This window comes from Manis javanica, chromosome 6, assembly GCF_040802235.1.
Source record: "Manis javanica isolate MJ-LG chromosome 6, MJ_LKY, whole genome shotgun sequence".
NCBI lineage: Eukaryota > Metazoa > Chordata > Mammalia > Pholidota > Manidae > Manis > Manis javanica.
The window spans coordinates 65,908,773-65,934,548 of NC_133161.1; the positions used below are offsets into that span (position 1 = coordinate 65,908,773).

Here is a 25,776-nt window from a genome sequence, read left to right on the forward strand (position 1 = left end):
CACCTAACATCTCTCTCCCACCTCTCTGATGCCTCTGGGTAGACCTTCAGACATGTACAATTAATTAGTGCCCACTTGTTTTAATTATGGCTATCCCAAGAGCAAATCTCACAGTGTACTTCCTTTTTTATTACCAGTACCACCCCAACATTTTAAGTTAAATGAACAGCAACTGTAACAGAATAGCAGAAAAGGAAGGATTACACAAAGGTAACTGAATACTTTCTCCTATGAAGACCAGAATTAAAGAACTGAATAGATGTGAAAAGCTTAAATTTTTAAGAGTTACTGGTCAACTGCCCAGATTCATCAAAAACTTAATTTTCATCCCTGGGTTCATTCCTGTATCATATTAAACTCCCAGGTGGTCATTTGGAGGGCTTCTTCATACAACAAAAAGTGGTATTCTAAATACTGTATAAAAAAAGTAGCTAAGTCCTGTTTCAAAAGAAAATGCTGTGATTTATCCAAATTGGGAAAACAAGATCTAAATGTAGATCCTTCTTTTAAATTATACCATATTCAATTAAAAAGTACTGACACATAAGTAACCAATAAAGATTAAAGTTACAATGACTGTTAATCACTACTTTTATGGAACACTTGCTATGTAACAGGGATATAGCAGTTTATGTTTATCTCATCACCTAACACTCCCAATCACCCTAAGAGGTAGGTATTTCTGTACTTTTTAATACAGGAGGAAAATGAAGCTCATAAAGGTCAAGTCACTCAGTAATGATACTGAGGCTAGGATTTTAATTTAAATTTCAAAACTCATACTTCCAATATTTGCAGTCAAATGAGTGAATGCAATTAAATTTAGCCATGCAACTAAAAGCAAAGTTATATTCTTTCTAATACTTACCATGTGTGGCATTAACAATGGAAAGCTACTTTTTAAATATACCATTTTAAAGAACAATAACCATTCTAGAAAGGGTATTAAACTGAAAAACAATTTAATAATGTTAAAACATTAAAAAAATGTTTAAATGTTAAACATTTAAAAAATGGTATTTCTAAAATTAAGTATCAAATTTGCCATCAAAATAAGTACTCATATTACTTTGAGTATAGAAGAGTCATAATTTCATGATTAGACATGTTGAGTTCAACCCAGATTTACTCAATTTTTAAAAAACTAATAAAAACACTTTTATTAAACACTTCTATTGGACATGTTTAGGTAAAATATCTTGCTGAATTTACAAACCCAAATATCAGTGACCTAGTAATAAAAACGGAAAAGCAATCTGAATCTATTTCATGGTCCACATACACTGAAGTGTAATACAAAACAAACATAATAGACATCTTATACATCTATTTGGGCATCACAGAAAATATTAGGAGGTTTACTTTACACATAGGCATAAACAATCTTAAAAAGGTTACCCTATATGATTACAAGCCACAGATTATTTATATAATAGACTTTGTGTTTATGTTTTAATATATTGTATTTCCAAAATTGTAAATATTTTAGATATAACCCTAAATATAAATTCAATAATTTTATTTTACTTTAGCTAAGGAGAAGGAGAAATGGAAATGTATGATAGTTTCATGTTACTTCAAGCTGACTTTTCATATTTAGGACATAGTGAACTTAAAAAGAACACTTCAACTGAAATGATTTTAAAGGTAAAAGTTATATTTTAGTAAAATGAAGTCAGGATGATTTACTTGAAAGAAGACCGGAAAATGTCCCCTTTAGAGTAATCTTTGAAAAAACAAAACAGAATAACCTATTCCCAATTCTTTCATTTTATAAGAAGATTGTCATCCTGTTGGTTATCTTAAGGGGGGAGGGTGGGTGGATGAGTGAAATAGGAGAAGGGGATAAAAAGGTACGAACTTCAAATTATAAAGTAAATTGGTCACAGGAATGGAAGTATAGCATAGAGAATATAATCAGTAATACTGTAATACCTTGGTATAGTAACAGGATAACTACACTTACTGTGGTGAGGATTTAGCAATGTACATAATTATTAAATCACTCCTATCATTTTCTGTGATAACAGATGTTGTACATCTGAAATCAATATAACATTTTATATTATCTATATGCTTATTTTAAAAAAAAGATTATCATCTATATGAGATATTTAGGATGGATATGCAAGAGCTAGGCAATGTTTTCCTAGAATAGGGACTTTTGTATCAGATCTAAAAGTAAAAAAAAACCAATTTTACCCAGTTTTACTCAGTACTCAGGTCACAGCTCAAACCAATCTAATAGATCTTAGTTTCGCCTGGTAAAATTGTTAAACTGAAAGATCCTAAAATTCTTTAGTTTAGGATTTTCTTTACTCCAAAATCTATAAAATAATTAAGTTTCAGGCTTACTTTTTATTTTATCTGTGAATACAACTTCAACTATGAAATTCAGTTCAGTCCTCTGCATGACAGATGATAGAGAAGCATGCTACAAATCCTTTGCATCTCTCTTCCAACTATCTAGCTGTGAAAAGGAAAAAAATAAAAATTTAAAATAGTCAGTAAATTGGCTCAAATAAACTTTTCTGAAACTTACATTTAAAGCAAAATTGTTTCCAAAGTGATCTTGTTTTCCCCAACATCTTTCAGTCCACCTTAGAAAAAACAGGATATTCTAAAACAAGAGGGTATTTGACAGTAAGACATACTGAGATATACATTACACTGAATGGCTAGTCACATATAATCCTGCGTTTGGTAAAATGCTCCCAGATGATGACCATAAAGTGATAAAATAATAGGGAGAGAAATCTTGGAAGACAAATCAGGACATTGGAAAGCAAAAGGCTGAATGGAAATTTTATAACATATTCCCCTGAAAGGTACATATTCTCCTCTTTGGAAGAGAAAAAGCCACATTCTCAACTTCAGCTTTTCTTAGAAAGACAAAAATGGTCTGTGTCAAAAGATTTCGTATATTAAAATGAAGGTTTATGAGGGAAGACTCCTTAAAAAATATATCAACCATATCTTGATGAAATTTATTCTCCAGTGCTGGCTCTAGGGGCTCTTCAATTCTAAAAGTAAAAATCCACAATTTTAACTGAAAGGAATCTAAGCACAGGTGAATTTACACTATCATCTGAATCATTAAATCGGTAATTTCATTCTAAAAGTGCACATATTTTACTGAAAGATATTCAATTTCAGCTTAGAAGATAGAATTTCAAGGTCTCTTCTCGGTTATTCCAGAAACTCTGCTTGCACAGTGTTCAGAATTTCAGAAAACCCTATGAAGTTCTTGCAAAATGAACTTCTTCAACCTACTGAACTGAATTCATGCGCACACTCTTGACACTCATTTCAGCAGCATTTGTCTCTGTGAAGCACATCAAAATCACTCAAACATCAAATTGATGATTTGATAGAATGATTTATTTTCCCATTACAGGAAAGTCATGAGTGATTTGTTCTGAGGTATGTTTTTGAGCTATGAAGGACATCTATTAGAAAGCTCCATATTTGAAGGTTCCTCTTTAGGTGATAATTTATGACTGAACAGTCTCTGCAGGTACCAGATTCCCTGTGGTATCCAATTGCATACATTTACATGTGCATGCAGACACAGGACACTCTGCATGGTCCCTAAAAAGAAAAAAAAAGGTCAATTTATAGTTAAAAAGCTGAATTATGCATACATAGGCTTATCTACATACCAATCTACATCTATAATATAATTTTTCAAAATGGCATTTGGAAAAATACAGGAATTAAGACTCAAAGACAAAAAAGATTAAAATCATTAAATAAGAAATGACTGCTAAGCTGAACTTGGGAAGAAAGTTACTGAAAAATGAATAGCTTTACTTTCTAAATACGTAGCAAGATATCTCATTTACAGCTATAAAGGTGACAGGAATGTGCTGAGATTTTAAATTAAAGACAATGTGACAAACTGGGGGTAAAAGTTTTTGCAATGAAGAGTACAGGTTACTGGCACTGTTTAAAGTAAAAGTTAAATATGATCTTGAGAGTCTCCATTGCATGAAATGCTTACTTACCACATAACAAGTTTATTTAGAAGATAACTGATACAGTAGTTTGATGTGTACTCTAACATTTATGATTCAATATATTTTAGCTACATTAGGTCAGTTGTAAAAATTGTAAACATATCCTCTCCCCAAGTAAAATAAATGCTGCTATTCATTTAACCCATACATAGTATTTAAACTATTTGTTATATAGGTTTTATTCTTATAGTTTAAAGATTACATAGGATATCTAATGAGAGCAATGTTGACACCACCTTTGTTAACTCAAGTGACAGTAAAAAAGTTCATCCTTTGCTGTATAAACCTGAACTATTTACAAGGCCATCTGCTTTATCTCCTCTAGTTTCAAGCCTATTAAAGAAGGAATGTGCTGATTACCTGAACCAACTAAGCATATGTCCAGCATGTCCACCATGCCTACAATTGTGACACCATGTAAACCAGTTGTTAAATTGAGCTAATTTTTTGTCCTTGCTCAAGTCTACTTTTTCATCTGATTTGGATCCTCCTATGGATTAAAGAAAATGGTCTTCATTAATTATATCACAGCAATTTATTCAAAGTTTCTTAAATGGTATTTCTAAAACCATGTCAAAATATAAATTACACACACTGAAATAGCAATTTTAATGCTATGATCTAGTTTACACTGAAAAAATACCAAAAAACAAGACATTCCTTAATTTTTAATAGCCAGTAAAAAATGGAAAAATATAAATGATCAAATCCACTATGAGGCAATCTGAATTAATGATTTAAGAGAAACAATCGGTAGTTTAAACTCTTCCCACACAGAAAAATACCAAACATCGAAGAAACAGGTAATTTTCATCTATACAAACTCTTAAACAATAGGAAAAAGAGGAAATTTCTCAATACAGTTTATAAGGCTGGTATGACTTTGCTAACAAAACTAGATGAAGATAAACTGAGAAATGACAATTCTATTAAGCCAATACCCCTCCTGAATAGATATAAAAATCCTAAGGAAAACATTAGCAAACAGTATGATTTGGCAATTTTACTTCTAGTTAAGTACACCAGAGAAACTTCTGTACATGCTAAAAGAACATACATGCAGGAATGTTCACAGCAGCATTATTCATAACAGTAAAAATGTGGAAACAACCAAAGTACTATTAATAGTAAAGTGGGACAACGATGTCATAGTCCTGAATGGAATATTAAGCAGTGGTGAAAAATTAATAAATTGTATCTAAATTAATCAGCATAATTGAAACTAAAAAAAGAAACCCCAATGTGAACAAAAAAGGCAAGTTAAATATATTCTGAATGATTCATTTATATAGAATTTAAAACAGATGAAATCAAACATGATAAATCTATACAGATAAGCAAGAGACTGACTATCACAATTTAGGACAGTGGTTACCTCTTGGTACGAGTAAAGAGGCAGGACTAGGCAAGGAGAAATGATCAAACAATGTTACTTTAAGAAGGGTAAGGGACTCATTGATGTTTGATTTATCACAGTTTATGTTATATTCCTATCCGTGTTATAGTTCACAAAAAATTAAAAATGTTATTACATATACATGTTTGCAGATGTACATCTTCACATACATATTTATGTAACTTTCAGTGCTCAGAAAATGCTCATTCTATTAATTTTAGCTACATTAATGTTTGCCTTTGCTCAAAAATAACATATCAAAATATTTTAAGATCATATAAAATTAGAGACAAGAATAGAAAAATGAGCAAGCAAAAATGTTAAATTAATTTACTGTGCACCTATTAAGACATGATGCTGTGTTTACCGACCACAGGAAGTCTGGCAAATAATTTTCTAAAATACCCATCTGTTTTTGCTAATCATATGAAGGTGACATGATATGTAGGCGGTTCAAGGATTTAAGATGTAAATACACTGAAATTGTTTCTGAAAGCTTCATGAAAATGTTTAACAATGTTTATTGTTAATACCATTAACAGGACATTCCTTAATTTTTAATAAGGGAAAGGAAGAAAGAGGGAAGAGAAGAAGAGAAAATATAGGCCTTTTAAAGACAAACTGCTTTATACTGTCTAGCTCTCATTAGTGATTTTTCACTTGTTTTTTGTAACTTCTAACATACACAGAAAACAGACTGAATCAAAACTGATTAATCCCTGTTTCTCTGATGAAACTGAAAATATTAAGGTATACCTCACTGCCACTGCCCTTTTTATGTAAGTAAATAGAAACTTTTATACTTATAAACTCAATTGAAACAGTTTCAAGAGAGTTCCAATCTTCAAAGCACAAATGAGTATAAAAATATGCACTCCTCAGTTAAATAAGTTTGTTTAAATCCCAGCCATTTGAATCATGAGCATGATGGATGGGTGAAATCTCAAACTGCAGACAAAGTACCAGATGGGTTTGTATACCTGAATCTTTAAAATGCCATGAGTCAGCATTTGATTTCTATCAGGTCCTGTTTTATTTTCGAACTCAGATTCTTCTGATTTTTCATACCAAAAAAAGAATATGCTTATTATTTTGCAATTAACTCAACTAGGCAACACCTTTAAAGATCATATTAAGGTTTCCCCAATCTTTCTACACTATCTCCTGTCAACTTCCTAGGCCTTGTCACACTGATGCGCTTCCTAGTACCATACACTTTGTATACTTAAACTCACCAATCTCTTAACCCTGGTTCTTGCTTTTTACTCTTCGTCTACAACAGAGAAAGCCTTCCCTAAAATCTTCACATATTTAAATCTACCTAACTTTAATGGACCAGCTTAAATGGCATCTTCTTTCTGAAAATTTCCAGATATCTTTCAGATAGAAGTAATGTTTCCCTCTTTGAAAATTCCTAACACCTTCTTTACATAATATCCCTTATTCACCTCAAGGAGCTAAATGTGTTTCAGAATTCTGAATGTTTACTGATTTCAGAAAAACAACTAGCAAACATTATGTAACACCTCTAGGAAAGTACACGGCAGAGTAGTATCATGTAAGTAAACACATTAGTATTTCTACAGTGAAACATGAATATTCACAAATAAACAAGAGAAATAAAGACCTTGTAGCTTCATGTCAATTCTAAACAGGTATTTTTTGGATTTGTTTTTGTTGCCAAATGAGATTACTGTAAATTAAATTTTTTTTAAACTTTGAATTTTCAGGTCTTTTTAGAGATTTTAGAATAGCAGATACAGGACTATGGACCAGTATTCATTTTCTAGAACATATCATTTCTTATTTTACATGAGTTATCTATCCTCACTGTACACCATAAGATCCTTGAGGATCTTTGATTCATCTCAGCACATCAGTCTTAAGTATCTTAGTGTGTTAAACAAGTGCTCAAATATATATTACATAAATAAATTATTTCTGAATTAAATTTAGAAAAATACTTCTGAAGTAAATACAGAAAAATGTTAAGACTTGATAAACCTTAGTGTTGAAAAAATTCATTAAATAGTCTCCATCACAGTGAACTTGAAATGTTTCATGACTTAATTTTCTTCAAATTCTAGCAAATTGTTTTTATCTTTTCTTACCTATTTCAAAAATGCAAAGGATTGAAAAGCTAATGTCTAGCAAAAACTATAACTCAAGCTGTTATAACTTTCTGAGGCTTCAAAAGATGCATGAAATTTAACTACTTCTTTGTATCTCAATTCACAGCACTTATTTAACACTATATTTTGCTTCCATGTTCTTTCATTGCAGATTTTTATTCCAAATTGTTATTTTCTAAGTATTGGAGACACACAGACACACAAAATAGTGATCAACATGCAATGTATAAAATGAAAATCACTAATTAAAATATAAACCAAAACTAACATGTGCGTTTAAAAACATTACATATTGCCTTTGTTTAAAAAAAAAGGCACTTAGACTGAAAAATAATTACTCACCCAATGATACTAACAAATCTCTCTCACAGATGTTAATGTAACAATAAAATAAGTCTATTTACATGAACCAGCTGCAGAATAGAATTTCAAAATGTCCTAACTGGAAAGGATCTCCCATCCCAAAACCTTATAAGAGGGCTAAAGTAACTCTCAATGTCACAGATTGTCACAGAGATAGAACTAGAACAGGAATTCTAATTCCAGATCCAGTTCTAAATTTATTCATTATTCATTATACCAATGTACCAACAAAATATTCAAATGTTTTTAATTAAAATCCTTGCCATAGTATGATTTTTCAAATTATAAAAATAGCTGGACTATTTCCAGGCAATGGGAACATTATATTCAGTTATCTGTTTTCAAATTTTTTCTGTTTTCTATAAGCAGAAATCAATAATCCTAATATTTCTAACCATTAAAATATATCCATATATATGTGTGCCTTTATATACATACACACATATATTTTTTTCTTTTAAAGTAGGTTACTGACAAGTATAGCAGAAGCAGCACCAAAATGTAGACGTAAAGGGATCTGTCTTATGATTAATACTTTCTCCATTCCACAAACAGGGTCTGAAGATGGAATAAGAGAATGTGTGAAAGTGCTCTGAGATTATCAAACCTCTTTATGCATACAAGAATAGATGAAGGCACACTGACTTTAAATATAAATTTTAGAGAACTGTTAGAAAAAGTGGTAAGAAAAAAGTGTAGGATTACTTGATATTTCAGCTCTTCTCACAAACTTTAAATTGGCCAGCATTTGTGGGACTACCTGAGATATCATGGATATAGATTTTACTTTTAACCTACAGACTTTATAATTTACAGGGGACACAGAAACCTTCAAGCCAGCAATACGCTCACTCTTAGAAACTCAAGTTAGTTTATCTTTTATTTATAACATTAAATCAAATACAGCAACGACTTCAGCTCAGAGAAGTATATTGTAGAATTATGTCATACCAGGACAGCTAGAAACAGGTGTTCCCATATTAATGAGGCAAAGTGCACATCGAGGAAGGGGTTTCCGACAGCCAGGGCAACTTGTGACTTTAGATTTCGTTGGTGAGCCACTGACACCATACTGACTAAAACCTCTGCCCTGATGAGGCACAGTTGAACAGCTATAGGATATAGACTTGCCACAGAAATTGCAACTCACAAACACCTATAAAACAAATGAAAGGAGGAATAAATATAATATAAACTTTAGTTAAAAAATAACCAATTCAAAGTTTGAGCCTAATAACTTTCAAATAATTTAAAAAATTTTATTTCATAGACAAAGTAATTTGTTGTCTGCTATAAGTTTGACTAGCTTTTATTTAAGATTTCCACTTAACAGTTACATTATTTAAGTCCTTTTCCTTTGTTACCTTTGTTTAATTACATTCTTCCTAATATCATTGATATATACACAGAAAAACTCAGAAATATTAGATCCCAACATTTTAGAAATTAAAAAGGACTTCAGAGTTCCAACATTATAAAATATCACACATGACTTCTGATTCAAAGTTAAATGATATAATCGCCTAAACAAAATCTTCTTATAAAGAAAAGATTTCCTAAGATAGAAAGGAGTTAAGGATCATGTAATAACAAAAAATTAAAACTTCAAAATAACAGAAGTAGAAACTATTTATTTTGCTTTTACGTTTAACTCTTAGGCTCTTAAACTGTTAAATAGTTTAGTAACAAATATTAGCACATAATGCTCTTTTACTAATACTCAGGTTGTTTTAATATAAATACTGATTTCTCAACTTTCAAAAATAAGAAAATAGCACCATCCAGTGCTCATATTCAGGATATATCTGATCTCTGAACTTAGCTATAGTGATGTCATGTGCTTTGTGTGATAATTGAGTTCAAGTTTTTAAACTAATCCTAAAAGAAAAAAATTTCCATGTGTAATTAGACATATATATACACTGTTAAATAAAAAAAGAATTCTGCCTTATTACATATAAATAGTACAGACAAACAAATAAAATTTGTAAGATCATATAATAGTGTAGACTCTGAAAGTGCTTAGAATATACTAGAAAACCTCAGACAACCCCAGGATTGATTTATGTTTACATAAGATCCTCTAGTCCTGCTGTGTGTTTGCTCTACCTTAGATTAAAGCGCTGGCCACTGAGATGATTGTTAGGAAGTGGCAGGACAAAAAAGCAGGATGATCACAAAGTGCAGTCTGGGATAGATAAAGACATCAATGGGAACTCAGTATAAACAAAAGAATGAGCTAATAATACTTTATTAAATTCAACTCTAAATGTATCCTGTATAACATGCTGAGACACTTCTATTTTTGTCTGGACTATTAGGTACATGTTATAGTTTGATTCTCTCTGAAACAATGTACTTACCTGTGCTAAAGGCTTGGAACTGGGATCCAACTTACTTCTATGAATATCAAATTCAGCTCGTTTGTGCCAAAACCTCCAGGCATCTAATAAATTTCTATAATTCTCAATCCAATACTGAACTCTTTCATCTTTAAGAACATCTAAAGGAGAACCCTAAAAAGAAAACATGAACTATTTCAGTTGTTTAAACATTTTCTGGCTAAGTGAGAGAGGATTCTAGGTAATGTGAATGGAGTAACAATGAAGAAATAGGTCTCCTTTTTGCCAAAAGCTGGTTCCTAATGAGGATATAGATAAAATAATTGATGGAAGTTCCAGTAATTTACTTTAATCTGGCCTTTACTAATGATTATAAATATGTGCTGTATATATTACCATTATACCTGAATAGAGAAATCTAATTCTCTATCTCTTATTTAAGTTTAGAGACCCAAGAGCAAACAATATACCTTCCTGGTTAAATGCAGTAAAAAGTGATATGAGACTCCTTGTCTCAACAATTAAAACCTCTGGGTTCACAAAATCTGTTTACCATCTAATCTAAATGCACACCAAAACTGCTTAATCATATTTAAAATTATATGGAGCCTGGTCCTTCATATCTAGCAATATACTATAAACTAAAATGTTGTTTTTGTATTACTATTTATCTGACAGTTAAACCTGTTCAATCTCTTGCTCTCAATTAAGACATGTACTTATCACCTTAAAAATTAAAAAGAAGAAACCAAAACAAAACCAAAAAATGTTCTTAGTTCTTTTGCCCCTAGGCCACAGTGAAAAGCAATTAATTTCTTTTCCTTAAATGTACTTAAATTTCTTCTCATTAAGAACTTTAATTTCTTGCCAGTAAGACTTTTCCTAAACTGTATTTTCCCTGGCAGTTGTGACATTCCACATTTCACTTATGCTTGCTCTGAGTTTTCACTGAATGCTTTTAGCCTTGTCCAAGATATCTTCCTTCACTTCATATGATGAGGAAAATAGAGAAAGTCTACCTTCAACGATGCCAGGGCATCAATTTTGAATCCCAGTTTTCCCAATTCTATTAGGGGGCCAGACTGAAAAGTAAAATGTTAGAGAAAACTTAGCATGCATTTTACCTCCGAAAAAAGGGAAGAAACCTGTAACAACTAATAAAGACAATCTATCTTTAAACATTCCATCAAAATAGAAAGAGCATATCTTTCACCTTTTAATTAGGTATTCATTTTAATTACCAGAGTTAAATTTAGTGAACCTATGAAAAACCCTTGAGTTGTCAATTTCATTACTCAGAAAAGTAAACATCGACTCTAATCCTAATTATGACCAACTAAGTACTAAAGTAGAATGCAATCCCTAGTTTAAAAAGAAAATTCACGAAAAATAAATCTTCATACCCCACTTTTTCCTCTTCCGCAGCAGTATGGATAAACTAAGAAAGAATTTGGTCAACTCATATTTGCTAAGTCTTCTCTAGATCTGCTCCCATAAAACCTAAAATCAATCTCTGACAAAGTCTGCAAAGGAAATAGGTCAGAGATTAAGTCTGACCAAACAGGGAAACACCTCAGGCTTTCCACAGATCTAAAATTTAAAACAAAATGTAAGGCCAAAATGCAGCAAGTAACTGAATTTCCAAAAGCATTAACCAACATTCTTCAGAAAAACGTAAAAAAACCCAGATCTCTTTAATGTACGATATGCAACAGCCATTATTCAATGAAAAAATCACTAAACATAAAAAAACGAAACAGGCAGAGAGATTGGTGGTTACCGGAGAAGGGGCTTGGTGCAGTGGGTAAAAAGAGGGTCAACTGTATGGTGACAGATGGTAACTAGACTTATTGTGATCTTTATTAACATGTATACAAATATCAAATTATTACGCTGTAGACCTGAAACTAAAGTTACATACCAGTTTTATCATAATAAACAATTTGAAAAAAAAATTTATATCTTTGATATAAAATTACATTAACTACAAAGCTATAGTAATCAAGACAATTTGGTACTGGCACAAGAACAGAACCACAGACCAGTGGCACAGATTAGAGACTCCAGAAATTAACCCAAACATATACGGTCAATTAATATTCTATAAAAGGAGCCATGGACATACAATGGGGAAATGACAGTCTCTTCAACAGATGGTGCTGGCAAAACTGGACAGCTACATGTAAGAGAATGAAACTGGATCACTGTCTAACCCCATACACAAAAGTAAATTAGAAATGGATCAAAGACCTGAATGTAAGTCATGAAACCATAAAACTCTTAGAAAAAAACATAGGCAAAAATCTCTTGGACATAAACATTAGCGACTTCTTCATGAACATATCTCCCCAGGCAAGGAAAACAAAAGCAAAAATGAACAAGTGGGACTATATCAAGCTGAAAAGCTTCTGTACAACAAAGGACACCATCAATAGCACAAAAAGGTACCCTATTGTATGGGAGAATATATTCGTAAATGACAGATCCAATAAAGGCTTGACATCCAAAATATATAAAGAGCTCACACACTTCAACAAACAAAAAGCAAATATTCCAATTAAAAAATGGGCAGAGGAGCTGAACAGACAGTTCTCCAAAGAAGAAATTCAGATGGCCAACAGACACATGAAAAGGTGTTCCACATCGCTAGTTATCAGAGAAATGCAAATTAAAACCACAATGAGTTATCACCTCACACCAGTAAGGATGGCTACCATCCAAAAGACAAACAACAACAAATGTTGGCAAGGCTGTGGAGAAAGGGAACCCTCCTACAGTGCTGGTGGGAATGTAAATTAGTTCAACCATTGTGGAAAGCAGTATGGAAGTTCCTCAAAATGCTTAAAATAGACTTACCATTTGACCCAGGAATTCCACTTCTAGGAATTTACCCTAAGAATGCAGCACTCCAATTTGAAAAAGACAGATGCACCCCTATGTTTATTGCAGCATTATATACAATAGCCAAGAAATGGAAGCAACCTAAGTGTCCATCAGTAGATGAATGGATAAAAAAGATGTGGTACATATACACAATGGAATATTATTCAGCCATAAGAAGAAAACAAATCCTACAATTTGCAACAACATGGATGGAGCTAGAGGGTATTATGCTCAGTGAAATAAGCCAAGTAGAGAAAGACAAATACCAAATGATTTCACTCATCTGTGGAGTATAAGAACAAAGGAAAAACTGAAGGAACAAAACAGCAGCAGAATCACAGAACCCACGAAGGGACTAACAGGTACCAAAGGGAAAGGGACTGGGGAGAATGGGAGGGTAGGGAGGGATAAGGGTGGTGAAGAAGAAAGGGGGTATTATGATTAGCATGTATAATGTCGGGGGTGGGGAAAGGGGAGGACTGTGCAACACAGAGAAGACAAGTAGTGATTCTACAACATCTTACTACGCTGATGGACAGTGACTGTAATGGGGTTTGTGGGGGGGACTTGGTGTAGGGGAGAGCCTAGTAGACATAATGCTCATCATGTAATTATAGATTAATGATAACAAAATAAAAAAAATAAAAATAAAAAAATAAAAATTACATTAAAAAAAAGAAACAGACAAATGTGGTTGGAAGTCAGGGAAAAAGGCAATCAATAGAACTAAACCTCAAATAGCACATGTTAGAGTTAGCAAAGACTTCAATGCAGCTATTCGACATACATTCAAAGACTTAGAAGTGTTTGAATTAATATACAGATAGGGATCTGAGTTAAAAATTGTAAATTGTATAAAAATTGAGATTCTAGAACTAATAAGTACAATAACTGAAATTAAGAATTCCCTGGAAAACATAATATCAGATAAAAGGTGACATAAGAGTTAACAAGCAAATCAATAGACTTTATCCAATTTGAAGAACACAGGCAAAAAAAGATGGAAGGAAAATGAACAGAGCCTCAGATACCTGTGTAACAATAGCAAACAGTTTAATATATGTGTAATAAAGAGTCCAAGAAGAAAATAAGATTGAAGCAGAAAAAAATTTAAAGAAAGAATGCCTGAAAACTTCCCAAATCTGATGAAAAACACTGACCTGAAAATCCAAGCTCAGTAAATCAAAAGCAAGATAAAAAGAAAAACAACTAGGCATCAAGGTTAAACTGCTGAAAATCAAAAAGAGAATCTTGAAAGCGGGCCCAAGTAAAAATGAAGTGTTACAGAAAAGAAACAACATAACAGCTGACTTCTCATCATACACAATAAAGGCCAGAAGACCTATGAAACCACACCTTTAAAGTGCTAAAAGAAAAACAAGAGTGAAATACATTTTCAGTTAAAATTAAGCTGAGAAAATCCAGTAGATCTGTTAAAGTAAGAAATGCTACAGAGAAAGACCGAAGGGAAATGATACTAGATGAAACTCAGGTCTAGTGGAAGGAATAAGTAGCACCATAAATGGTAAAGAAGTAAATAAATATAAAATAAAAGCCTATGTTTTCATTCTTCATGTAATTTACATGAAAGCCAACTGATTGTTCAAAGCAAAAAAGCTGGGGTTTATAATGTATACAGAAGCAAAACATACACCAATAGAAAAAGGAGGGGAACTTCTGAATGGAATCATGCTGTTGAAGTACTTGTAAAATGTGAAGTATGAAGCAAAAAGTAGGAAGTGTCAGGTGTGAAGTAAGAAAAAGAAAGGGTGAAGTACCAAGTGTGAAACGTTAAGTATGAGGAGGTAAATGTTGACTGATGTGTTAAGGACACATATTGTTAGACCTCCAGCATTAACAAACAGAAAAAGATAATAAAAAGTTCTATAGCTAAAAATTCAATAGAAGAAATAAAGTGAAACACTAAAATATTAATTAGCCCAAAAGAAGGCAGGAAAAAACAGAACAATAAAAGAAGAAAACAAAATGGAAAACAAATAGCAAGATGGTAGACTTAACCTTGACCATATAAATACAAATGGAAGAAACATCCCAGTTAAAAGGCAGCTGATTATCACACCAGATTTTCTTTTTAAAAAGGCAAAATCCAATTATATACTGTCTACATTTTTAAATGTATTTTATAAATCTTATTAAGGGGATACCAACCTATTTGCACTGTGTAGCCATGTATCTATGGTTTAACAGATGGCATTTCATTTTAATAAGAAAAAAATGATGCATTATTACAGAAGGATAAATTTCTTTCATGGGTAGTGAGATGATACTGCTAAGTTTACATTATGGTGTGTGGGCCAATATCTACATTTGTTTGTAAGAAGGTACGAGGAGGGAGGGGGCTTTTAATATTTTATTCCCTGTTTTTTATTAAAGTATCATTGATACACAAATTTATGAAGGTTTCACATGAACAGCACTGTAGTTTCAACCTTCATCCATATTATCAAGTCGTTCTTTTCCTCCCATTGCAGACACTGTCTGTCAGCATAGTAAGATGATATAGTCATTACTTGTCTTCTCCTCCATTCCGCACTGTTTTCCCCATCTACCTATATTGTGAAAGTGAATTATAGTGCCCCTTAATCCCCTTCTCCCTCCTCAACCACCCTTCCCAACTCTATTTTGTTCCTTCCATTTTGTTTAGTTTTTATACTCCACAAATGAGTGAAGTCATTTGGTACTTTCTCCACCTGGCTTATTTCACTCAGAATAATACCCTCTAGTCCCAGCCATGCATGTTGTTGCAAATGGTAGGATTTCTTTTCTTTCTATGGCTGAATAATAATCTCATTGTGTATATGTACCACCATCTTCTTTATCCATTCATCTACAAATGGACACTTAGGTTGCTTCCATATCTTAGCTATTGTACATAGTGCTGGGATAAACTTAGGGGTATGTATGTCTTTGTGAATCGGGAATCTTGTTTTCTTCAGGTAAATTCCTAGGAGTGGAATTCCTGGGTCAAATGGTATGTCTATTTTTAGTTTTTTGAAGAATCTCCATATTGCTCTCCCTAACAGTTGAACTAACTTACATTCCCACCAACAGTGCAAGAGGGTTCCCCTTTCTCCACATCCTTACCAGCATTTGTTGTTCCTGTCTTTTGGTTGTTGGCCATCCTAACTGGTGTGAGGTGATATCTCCTGTGGTTTTAATTTGCATTTCCCTGATGATTAGAGATGTGAAGCATCTCTTCACGTGCCTGTTGGCCATCTAATTTCTTCTTTGGAGAAGTCTCTGTTCATATCCTCTGCCCATTTTTTACTCAGGTTATTTGTTTTTTGAGTGTTAAAGCATGTGAGCTCTTCATATATTTTGGATATATCCTTTTTCGGATAATTTATTTATGAATATATTCACCCATACTATAGGATGCCTTTTTCTCTGAAGATATCCTTTGCTGTACAGAAGCTTTTTAGTTTAATGTAGTTTCATTTGTTCATTTTTTTTTGTTTCCCTTGCCCAAGGAGATGTATTCAGAAAGAAGTTGCTCATGTTTATATTCAAGAAATTTTTACCTGTGAGTTTTACGCTTTCATGACTTACATTCAGGTCTTTGATCCATTTTGAGTTTGCTTTTGTGTATGGAGTTAGATAATAATCCAGTTTCATTCTATTACATGTAGCATCCAGTTTAGACAACACCAATTTTTGATGAGGCTGTCTTCTACATTGTGTATTCATGCCTCTTTATTGTATATTAATTGGCCATATATTTGTGGGTTTATATCTGAGCTCTCTATTCTGTTCCATTGATCTATGGGTCTCTTGTGTTAGTACCAAATTGCTTTGATTACTGTGGCTTTGTAGTAAAGCTTTTAGTTTAATCTCCCAGCTTTGTTCTTCCTTCTCAGGATTGCTTTGGCTGTTGGGGTCTTTTGTGGTTCCATTTATGAATTTTAGAACAATTTGTTCTAGTTCATTGAAAAATGCTGTTGCAATTTTGATAGGGATTGCATGGAATCTGTAGAATGCTTTAGGCAGGATGGCCATTTTGACAATATTAATTCTTCCTATCCATGAGCACAGGATAGATTTCCTTTTTTTGGTGTCTTCTTTTAATTTCTCTCATGAGTGTCTTATAAGAATATAGGTCTTTCACCTCCTCGGTTAGGTTTATTCCTAGGTATTTTATTCTTTTTGAGGCAATTATAAAAGGAATTGTTTTCCTGATTTCTCTTTCTGCTAATTTGTTGTTAGTATGTAGGAATGCAACAGATTTCTGTGTATTAATTTTGTGTCCTGCAACTTTGCTGAATTCAGTTATTAGTTCTAATAGTTTTTTGGTGAAGTCTTTAGGGTTTTCTATGTATAATATCATGTCATCTGCAAACAGTAACAGTTTCATTTCTCCCTTATTAATTTGGATGCCTTTTATTTTTTTGTGTTGTCTGATTGTTGTGGCTAGGACCTCCAGCACTATGTTGAATAAAAGTGAGAGTGGGCATCTTTGAGTTACTCCTTATCTTAGAGGAAAAGCTTTCAGCTTTTCCCTATTAAGTATGATGTTGGCTGTGGGTTTGTTCTATATGGCCTTTATTATGTTGATGTCCTTATACCCATTTTGTTGATAGTTTTTATCATGAATGGATGTTGAATTCTGTCAAATGCTTTTTCAGCATCTATTGAGATGATCATGTGTTTTTGTCCTTTTTGTTGATGCTGTGTCTGTTGATGGATTTCCAAATATTGTACCATCCTTGCATCCCTGGCATAAATTCCACTTGGTCATGATGCATGATCTTTTTGATGTGTTTTTGAATTCGGTTTGCTAATATTTTGTTGAGGATTTTTGCCTATGTTCATCAAGGATATTGGTCTGTAATTTTCTTTTTTGGTGGTGTCTTTGTCTGGATTTTATATTAGAGTGATGCTGGCCCCACAGAATGGGTTTGGAAGTATTCTCTCCTCTTCTGCTTTTTGGAAAACTTTAAGGTGAATGGGTATTAGATCTTCACTAAATGTTTGATAAAATCAGCTGTGAAGCCATCTGGTCCAGGAATTTTGTTCTTAGGTAGTTTGTGATTACCAATTCAATTTCACTGCTGGCAATTGGTCTGTTCAGATTTTCTGTTTCTTCCTGGGTCAGTCTTGGAAGGTTGTACTTTTCTTGAAATTTGTCCATTTCTTCTAGGTTAACCAATTTGTTAGCATATAATTTTTCATAGTATTCTCTAACAATTCTTTGTATTTTCTTGGTGTCTATAGTGATTTTCCGTTTCTCATTTCTGATTCTGTTTATGTGTGTACATTCTCTTTTTTTCTTGATAAGTCTGGCTAGAGGTTTATCTATTTTATTTATTTTCTCAAAGAACCAGCTTCTGGTTCCACTGATTCTTTCTATTGTTTTATTCTTCTTGATTTTATTTATTTATGCTCTGATCTTTATTATATCCCTCCCTCTACAGACTTTGGGCCTCATTTGTTCTTCTTTTTTCTAGTTTCATTGTGAGTTTAGACTGTTTATTTGGGTTTGTTCTTGAAGTATGGCTGTATTCCAATATACTTTCCTCTTAGAACTGCCTTTGCTGCATCCCACAGGTTTTGGGCTAATGAATTGTTTCATTTGTCTCCATATATTGCTTGATCTGTTTTAATTTGGTCACTGATCCATTGATTATTTAGGTGCATGTTGTTAAGCCTCCATGTGTTTCTGGGCTTTTTATTTTCTTTGCATAATTTATTTTGTGGTCTGAGAAGCTGGTTGGTACAATTACAATCTTTTTGAATTTACTGAGGCTCTTTTTGTGGCCTAGAAGGTGATCTATTCTGGAAAACTTCCATGTACACTTGAGAAGACTGGGTATCCTGCTGCTTTTGTATGCAATGTTCTGTAGATGTCTGTTAGGTCCATCCATTCTAATGTGCTGTTCAGTGCCTCTGTATCCTTCTTATTTTCTGTGTTGTTGATCTGTCCTATGGAGTGGAGTGCTGAAGTCTCCTAAGGATTGCATTCTATTTCCCCCTTTAACTGTTAGAATTTGTTTCACACATTTAAGTACTCTTATGTTGGGTGCATAAATATTTATAATAGTTATATCCTCTTGCTGGACCGACTCTTTATCATTATGTAATGTCCTTCTTTGTCTCTTGTAACTTTCTTCATTTTGAAATCTATTTTGTCTGATACAAGTACTGTTATTCCTGATTTCTTCTCCCTATTCTTTGCATGAAATATCTTTTTCCATCCCTTCACTTTTAGTCCGTGTATGTCTTTGGGTTTGAAGTGAGTCTTTTGTAGGCAGCATACAGATGGGTCTTGTTTTTTTACCCATTCTGTTACTCTGTCTTTAGATTGGTGTATTCAGTCCATTTACATTTAGGGTGACTATCAATAGATATGCACTTACTGCCATTGCAGGCTTTAGATTTTTGGTTACCAAAGGTTCAAGGGCAGCTTTCTTCTACCTAACAGCCTCTCTTAACTTGCTTATCATGCTATTTCAAACACAATCGAAAGGTTCTTTCTTTTCTTCCCTTCTTTTTCTTCCTGTTCCACTCTACATATTAGGTGTCATATTCTGTACTCTTTGTCCTTTGACTAACTTTCTTAGTAGTTGATTTAATTTGTATTTTCTTAGTAATTAATTGGTCTTCTTCCTTACTGTGGTTTTATTTTCTCTGATGACAGCTATGTAGCCTTAGGAGCAGTACCATCTATAGCAATCCTTTTAAAGTACACTGTAGAGGCAGTTTGTTGGTGGTGAATTCCCTCAACTTTTGCTTATCTAGAAAGTGTTTAATCCCTGCTTCAAATGTAAATGATAATCTTGCCAGGTATTCTTGGCTTGAGGCCCTTCTGTTTCATTGCATTAAATATATTATGCCACTCCATTCTGGCCTGTATGGTTTCTGCTGAAAAGTCTGATGATAGCCTGACTGGCTTTCCTTTGTAAGTGATCTTTTTTTTATTTCTGTCTGCTTTCAATACTCTCTCCTTATCCCTGTTCTTTGCCATTTTAATTATTTTAAGTCTTGGTATTGTTTTCCTAGGGTTCCTTGTGTTGGGACATCTCTGTACTTCCATGACCTGAGGGCCTATTTTCTTCCCCAGATTGGGAAAGTTTTCAACTTATCTCCTCAAAGAGATTTTCTATCCCCTTTTCTCTCTCTTCTTTTACTGGTACCCCTAAAATGCAAATGTATCTCCATTTGGATTGTCACGCAGCTCTTATTATTCTTTCATTTCTAGAGATCTCTTTTTCTCTCTGTGCATCAGCTTCTTTGTTTTCCTGTTCTCTAATTTCTATTTCATTTACCATCTCCTCTACCACAACTAATCTACTTTTAAATTCCTCCACTGTATGTTTCATTTCTGATACTGTATTTTTCAAAATTTTTCTCTCTTCTTTGAAGTCCTCCCTGAGATCTTGAACATTTTTCTGTATCCCTGAGAGGATGTATATGACTTTTATTTTGAAATCCTTGTCAAGAAGATTGGTGATTTCAGTTTCACTAAGCCCTCTTTCTGGCATTTTTTCTTCTAATTTTGTTTGGACCAAATTCCTTTGCCAATTCATCTTTTAAATGTTTCCTATGCAATAATAAGTTTGTGTAGGCAGCATCCTTTAGTGCCCAGAAGCTCAATTTCCTGTGCAGGAGCTGTTGGGAAGCAGTGGATGTGGTACCTTTCTGCCTTGTTCCTAAAGTAAACTGTATGGGCCATCAGCTTAGGCAAGGAAAATACTCTCTGGAGCTGCCGTGCACTTGCAGCAATGGTTGGGGCTGCAGGAGAGTGGGACCAGCACCTGCTGGGAGGAAAGAGCTCAGGTGGTATGGTTTCCTGCCTTCCTGGCTGTAATATCTGCATCCATTGCCAGCTCCAGTGGGCCATGTGTACAGGGAGGAGCCTCTGTGCTATGCCCCTATAGCTATTGTGGGTGGGGGCATCCTTCAGCAGGTCTGGTGTGATGGCAGGGTGGCTGGTGAGTGGGACTGGTGCTGACCATGGGGAAGGAGCAGCAGTGGGGGCCCTCAGGGCTGCATTGCCAGTCAGGGGGATGGCACATCTGAAGTTCCCAACGTGCTGGGCTGAGAATGCCAGGAAGGTTTTGTCCACCTGCCACTTTTCATGAGCAGAGAGTTTTGTATAATCTTTGCCCCTTTATCTTGCTGCTGGGAAGTCCTTCAAACTGCCCACCTTTCTTTTGTCCCAGGGGGCCAGTTCTGTGCATCTCTTCTCCCCAAGCAGCTGGAATCTCAGTCTGAGTATTCCGCCAGTCTTTGCTTTCCAACCCCACTAATCTCCAGAGCACCATGTATTGTGGATTCATGCTTCTGAAGCAGCTCTCCAGGGCTGGGTGTCCAGTGGTCCTGGGCTTCTACTACCTCCCTGCTCCATTCCTCTTCTTCCTGCTGGTAGGCTGGGGGTAGGGGAAGGGGCTTGGGTCCCACCAGATCACCGCTTTGCCAATTTAATTTACCCTTTTCTGTGAGGTCTTCTCTTCTTCCCCAGATGTAGGTAGTCTCTTCTGCAGTCTTCAGGTCACTTTTTCAGGATTAATTGCATTTGCTATATTTTCATGTTTTATGTGATTTGGGGAGGAGGTTTTTACTTCACTTCTCACACCACCACCTTTTTTCTGCCATCCCAGGCTTTCACTATTTTAGCCAGTATGTGGTATGCTATCATATTGTATAAAAGTATGATGATAGGAAAATGGGTACCATGAAAAGATAAAATAAGCAGAAGAACTAAAGGAAATCTTAGGGAAATGCTCTAAATTTTCACCATACTTTCAAGAAAAGTAAAGTAGAAGGGAATCTTTTCTAGGAACCTGTTTTTAACCACTGGATAGGAAAAACTGAGAGAAAATAGATGAACTGGTTAACCCAAATCATGCCCATTGATAATAAAGAAGAAATAGGAGAGTTAAGAGAGTTGTGGTGTATTTGTTACTGTCTGCACTTCAAGTGAGACTAGTTCAGATCAGGCAAGGGTCATCTCTTTTATAGAAGGTGTAGTTTGTCAACAACTGGAGAAATTGAAGAGTGGCTTCTCTGCTCCATCTGAGCTTTACATTAATTCAAGACTGACACTGGATAATCCAATGCAGGAGGCTTACAGACAATAAAATAAGGTAGAAATCCTGCATTGATCCTCCATAGTGATGAGGTTAAAACTAAATGCCTTCTACTCATCCTAAGCAAGCAAAAAGGGCATACCCACACAATGAAGGAAGAAGGTAACTAAATAATTTGTTTTTGTTTAAGCTGTTTCCACACTGCGTTAACCTGTAACATGCAGTAACTTGCTGTTTGGACATCTCCAGTTCTATCGACATAGCTCTCCATTAAGTCCACTCCATCTTTAGTAAGGCCTGTAAGCAATATTCCTTCCAAATTTCCAGCATCTTTCATTTCATTGGTCAACTTTTCGATGTATCTGTTTAACTGAAAAATTCAAAGTGATTTTTCTGAATCTATTTCACTATATATTTTGTACTTCAAAATTTCTACATTTGGAACAATTTTATTCTTAACAGAAAACATTTTAAAACAAAAGTCATTGCAATAATCTAGATAACGTGATCTCTAAAAAGTCTGCATGTATTATAAATTATAATGCAGTCTCCATAATCATATAAAGTATTTTTTCAAAAACTCAAATCATTTACTATGTTTGGATATTTCTATAAAAGAACTATAGAGGGTTTATTATTTTAAATTTAAAGAGACCTGTCCTCATTATTCTGCAAAATTCTTTCTGTCTATTATAGTAGAATGTAATAGAGTCATAGAATCTGAATTGGAAGGGAAATTCGAGGTTATCTAAATAACCAATCTCTTGGAAGTTCTTCCCTAACTTCATACCATTCCAAACTCAAGCCAAGATCCTCTATATCCACCTAGCACTTTCCCATTATTAGAGTTCTTAGCACATTATATTACTAGTATTTGATGTGCATTTCTCTCTCACTACATACAGAGCATATGCATTCAGTATCTGTTTACTGTACTAAAAAATGAAGGAATCCTTTCATAGCATTCCTGAGAAGTGAGTTGAACTTTACCTACTGACCAATATCCCTCCCAAATGCAGAAATAAACTAAAATATTAAGTCAGCATGCTTAAACAAGTAAATTTAGTAACGATACATGTTTATAGTATCTTGATCTAATAAAGAAATTATTACTTTACTTACTAAAACAACTTATGTAAGTCTCACACAAACATATTTGTAAATATTAGTTTCTTAATCTCGTAACAGTAAATACCAATCACTTCAAATATGGAATTAAATCAGTTTTTACCTGATTATCACTAAGGAATTTACAAGCAAATGCCACCCTGTCACGTACAGCAACTTTGTTTTCATACTGAAAAAAAGAGAAAAAGCAAGGAGTTACTTATAGGTGCTATGAGTTTTAAATTTTTGCATACTAAGTATTATAGATACCTAATAATGTAATTTTATTTTCGAATGTATTGAAGTTATTGTGTATATAATGGCAAAGCCATTGATTGCCTATGATCCTGTTCTTAATGTATTTCTCAGGAAACTCAATGCTAAGGTTATTATTGTCCTTCCAAAGTAAAGGCTTCCCTGTTAAACACTGACCAATTCAGTTTAAAAAAATTGAATTTTCAGTATATAACTCCAACATAAAACATAAGCAATGATGTACATTATCAAATTTAAGATATCATGTAATCCTTCCACCATAGAAATTAGCTGGGGGAAACGGAGGAAATATTTCCTTGGTTGGTAAGTTAATTAATAAGTCTAGGAAATCTGTGAATTACCAGAGAATACACCAGTGGGACTGTATCAGTACAGAATTTAGAAAGACTATCAATAATGTTTCTAAATACAAAGTGCTAAGTACCTTTATAAATAAAAAGACACACTTTTCTGGCTGTAGTAAAATACTGTTACACAGGAGGCTTGTGGCAAAATTTTCAAAGGAATTATGATACTTAAATTTTTATATACTTGTCGATATTATAAAACACTATTCTGAAAAATGTTTGCTATAAATATAGAAACAACTAACTTTGTGATAAGCAAAAAATAGTTTAAAGATGGAAAAAAGATCCTATTTCCATTTTATTCTATGAAATAGTTTTTCCTCCTATAAACATAAGATCAGTTCAGTTGATACATATCTTAGTATATTTTCTCAATTATAAAATATAGTTCTGCCCTAAAGAGAGAATATGTTTAGTAAAAACCAGATTTAACTCTTAGATTCAACTGCATATACTATAATTTTGATATGGAAAAAGTTATAAATATTATGTCACATTTTATAACTGAGAAAACTAAACCAAAATAGTTAACTGACCAGCTGAGGTAACTGGCAGAGCAAGGACTCAGACCTTTATCTTCTGATTTCCCAGTTCAGTAGTTTTCACATTACTGCAACTTAACAATTTTTTTAAAAAAACGATGTTAATTATAATTATTTACACATAAAGTAGTCAGGTATACTCTTGAAAGAGCTTGGTAATATAAACTTCCTACTCAACATATCCCTTACCTAATAACACAAACTTACATATAAGAAGAGTATTTATAATAGGCCAGTTAATTTAAAATGTAAAAATTTAATATTCAAATATACTTCTATCAAAATATGTGAACAAGCCATTTCTTTTTCTAGCCTTCATCATTCTCTACTACTTCCTGCAAGTATTTACTTCTTTAAGATGCAACATTTACTGTTAACAAAAAAGAGTAGTAATAGTAAAAACAAAAAAATAACATACTCTTATTAATTTGAAGTGGTTAGAAAAGCTCAATAGTAATTTATTAAAAGTAATCAACAATACATTTTACCTAAGGAATTGCCAAAATGGATACTAACAGCATTTATTAAAATTTTCATTAAGATACCCTAATAAAACACATGGTTTTATAAATTCTTAGGGACTGACATTTAAACCAATTATTCAAGCAATATGTATTTTATAAGAAATGCTATAATGGCAAACTTAGAAATAGGTTTCACATGAGAAAGCTTTTTTTAGTGCTAGAATAAAGCCCAACAATGCAAAGAAAGTTGTGGTACTAACATGAAGCACAAAACCCAGTAACTGAAACCGATAAGCAAATCTTCGTTCATTCTTTCTTTCCCTTCCTTGTGATAAAAAAATCTATTTGGTAATGTGGTAATAGGTAGTTAATACAGGAAAGAAAAAAATACCAATGAAAAGGCCAAATAATAAAAAAATGAAAAAATCCACTATAAGTAGTATGACCATATAATTCATCTTCCAAACTGATACATGTCTGAGAAAGACAAATACTAGCTCAGAAAAAATATATGGTCATCCTGACTATAACTGACATGTGTTGGTTTCCTTAACTAAAAATAAAAATGAAAATCCATACATACTTCTAAAAAGTGCCATTTCCATATAAATATAAATTTTATATTTCAAATTTTAAATATAAAACTTGTGTTTATATAGTTGTAGAGTTCTAGAACTCAGTTTTTAAGCTTAAAGGATAAAATTCTATTCCTTCTGACTGAAAACTATATTATTAAAACTATTAAAAAATCAAGTTCAGCTTGCTATCAGCTAACTACCCCTAAGGCTGGGAATCACATTCAAGAAATGCTGCTCAAAAAATGAGATACTTCATTTTAAATAATATAAAATGCATCAA

At 33.2% G+C, this 25,776-nt stretch overlaps 1 protein-coding gene across 3 annotated transcripts in view; it reads right to left on the minus strand.

Moving 5' to 3' along the window:
- Nucleotides 1-3,359: 3,359 nt before the first annotated feature.
- MIOS (meiosis regulator for oocyte development) overlaps nucleotides 3,360-25,776 on the minus strand; it is a 38,236-nt gene continuing 15,819 nt past the window's right edge. For 2 of the 3 annotated variants that reach the window (XM_073238783.1, XM_073238784.1), the window contains exons 6-12: nucleotides 23,414-23,479; nucleotides 22,394-22,552; nucleotides 11,272-11,334; nucleotides 10,274-10,426; nucleotides 8,862-9,066; nucleotides 4,380-4,509; nucleotides 3,360-3,591 (exon numbers count right to left, since the gene is read on the minus strand). In XM_073238783.1, coding sequence (XP_073094884.1) covers nucleotides 3,495-3,591; nucleotides 4,380-4,509; nucleotides 8,862-9,066; nucleotides 10,274-10,426; nucleotides 11,272-11,334; nucleotides 22,394-22,552; nucleotides 23,414-23,479 — 873 coding nt within the window. In that variant the 3' untranslated portion in view covers nucleotides 3,360-3,494. The remainder of the gene's footprint in view (nucleotides 3,592-4,379; nucleotides 4,510-8,861; nucleotides 9,067-10,273; nucleotides 10,427-11,271; nucleotides 11,335-22,393; nucleotides 22,553-23,413; nucleotides 23,480-25,776) is intronic. The other variant, XM_017674558.3, reaches the window with a different exon arrangement.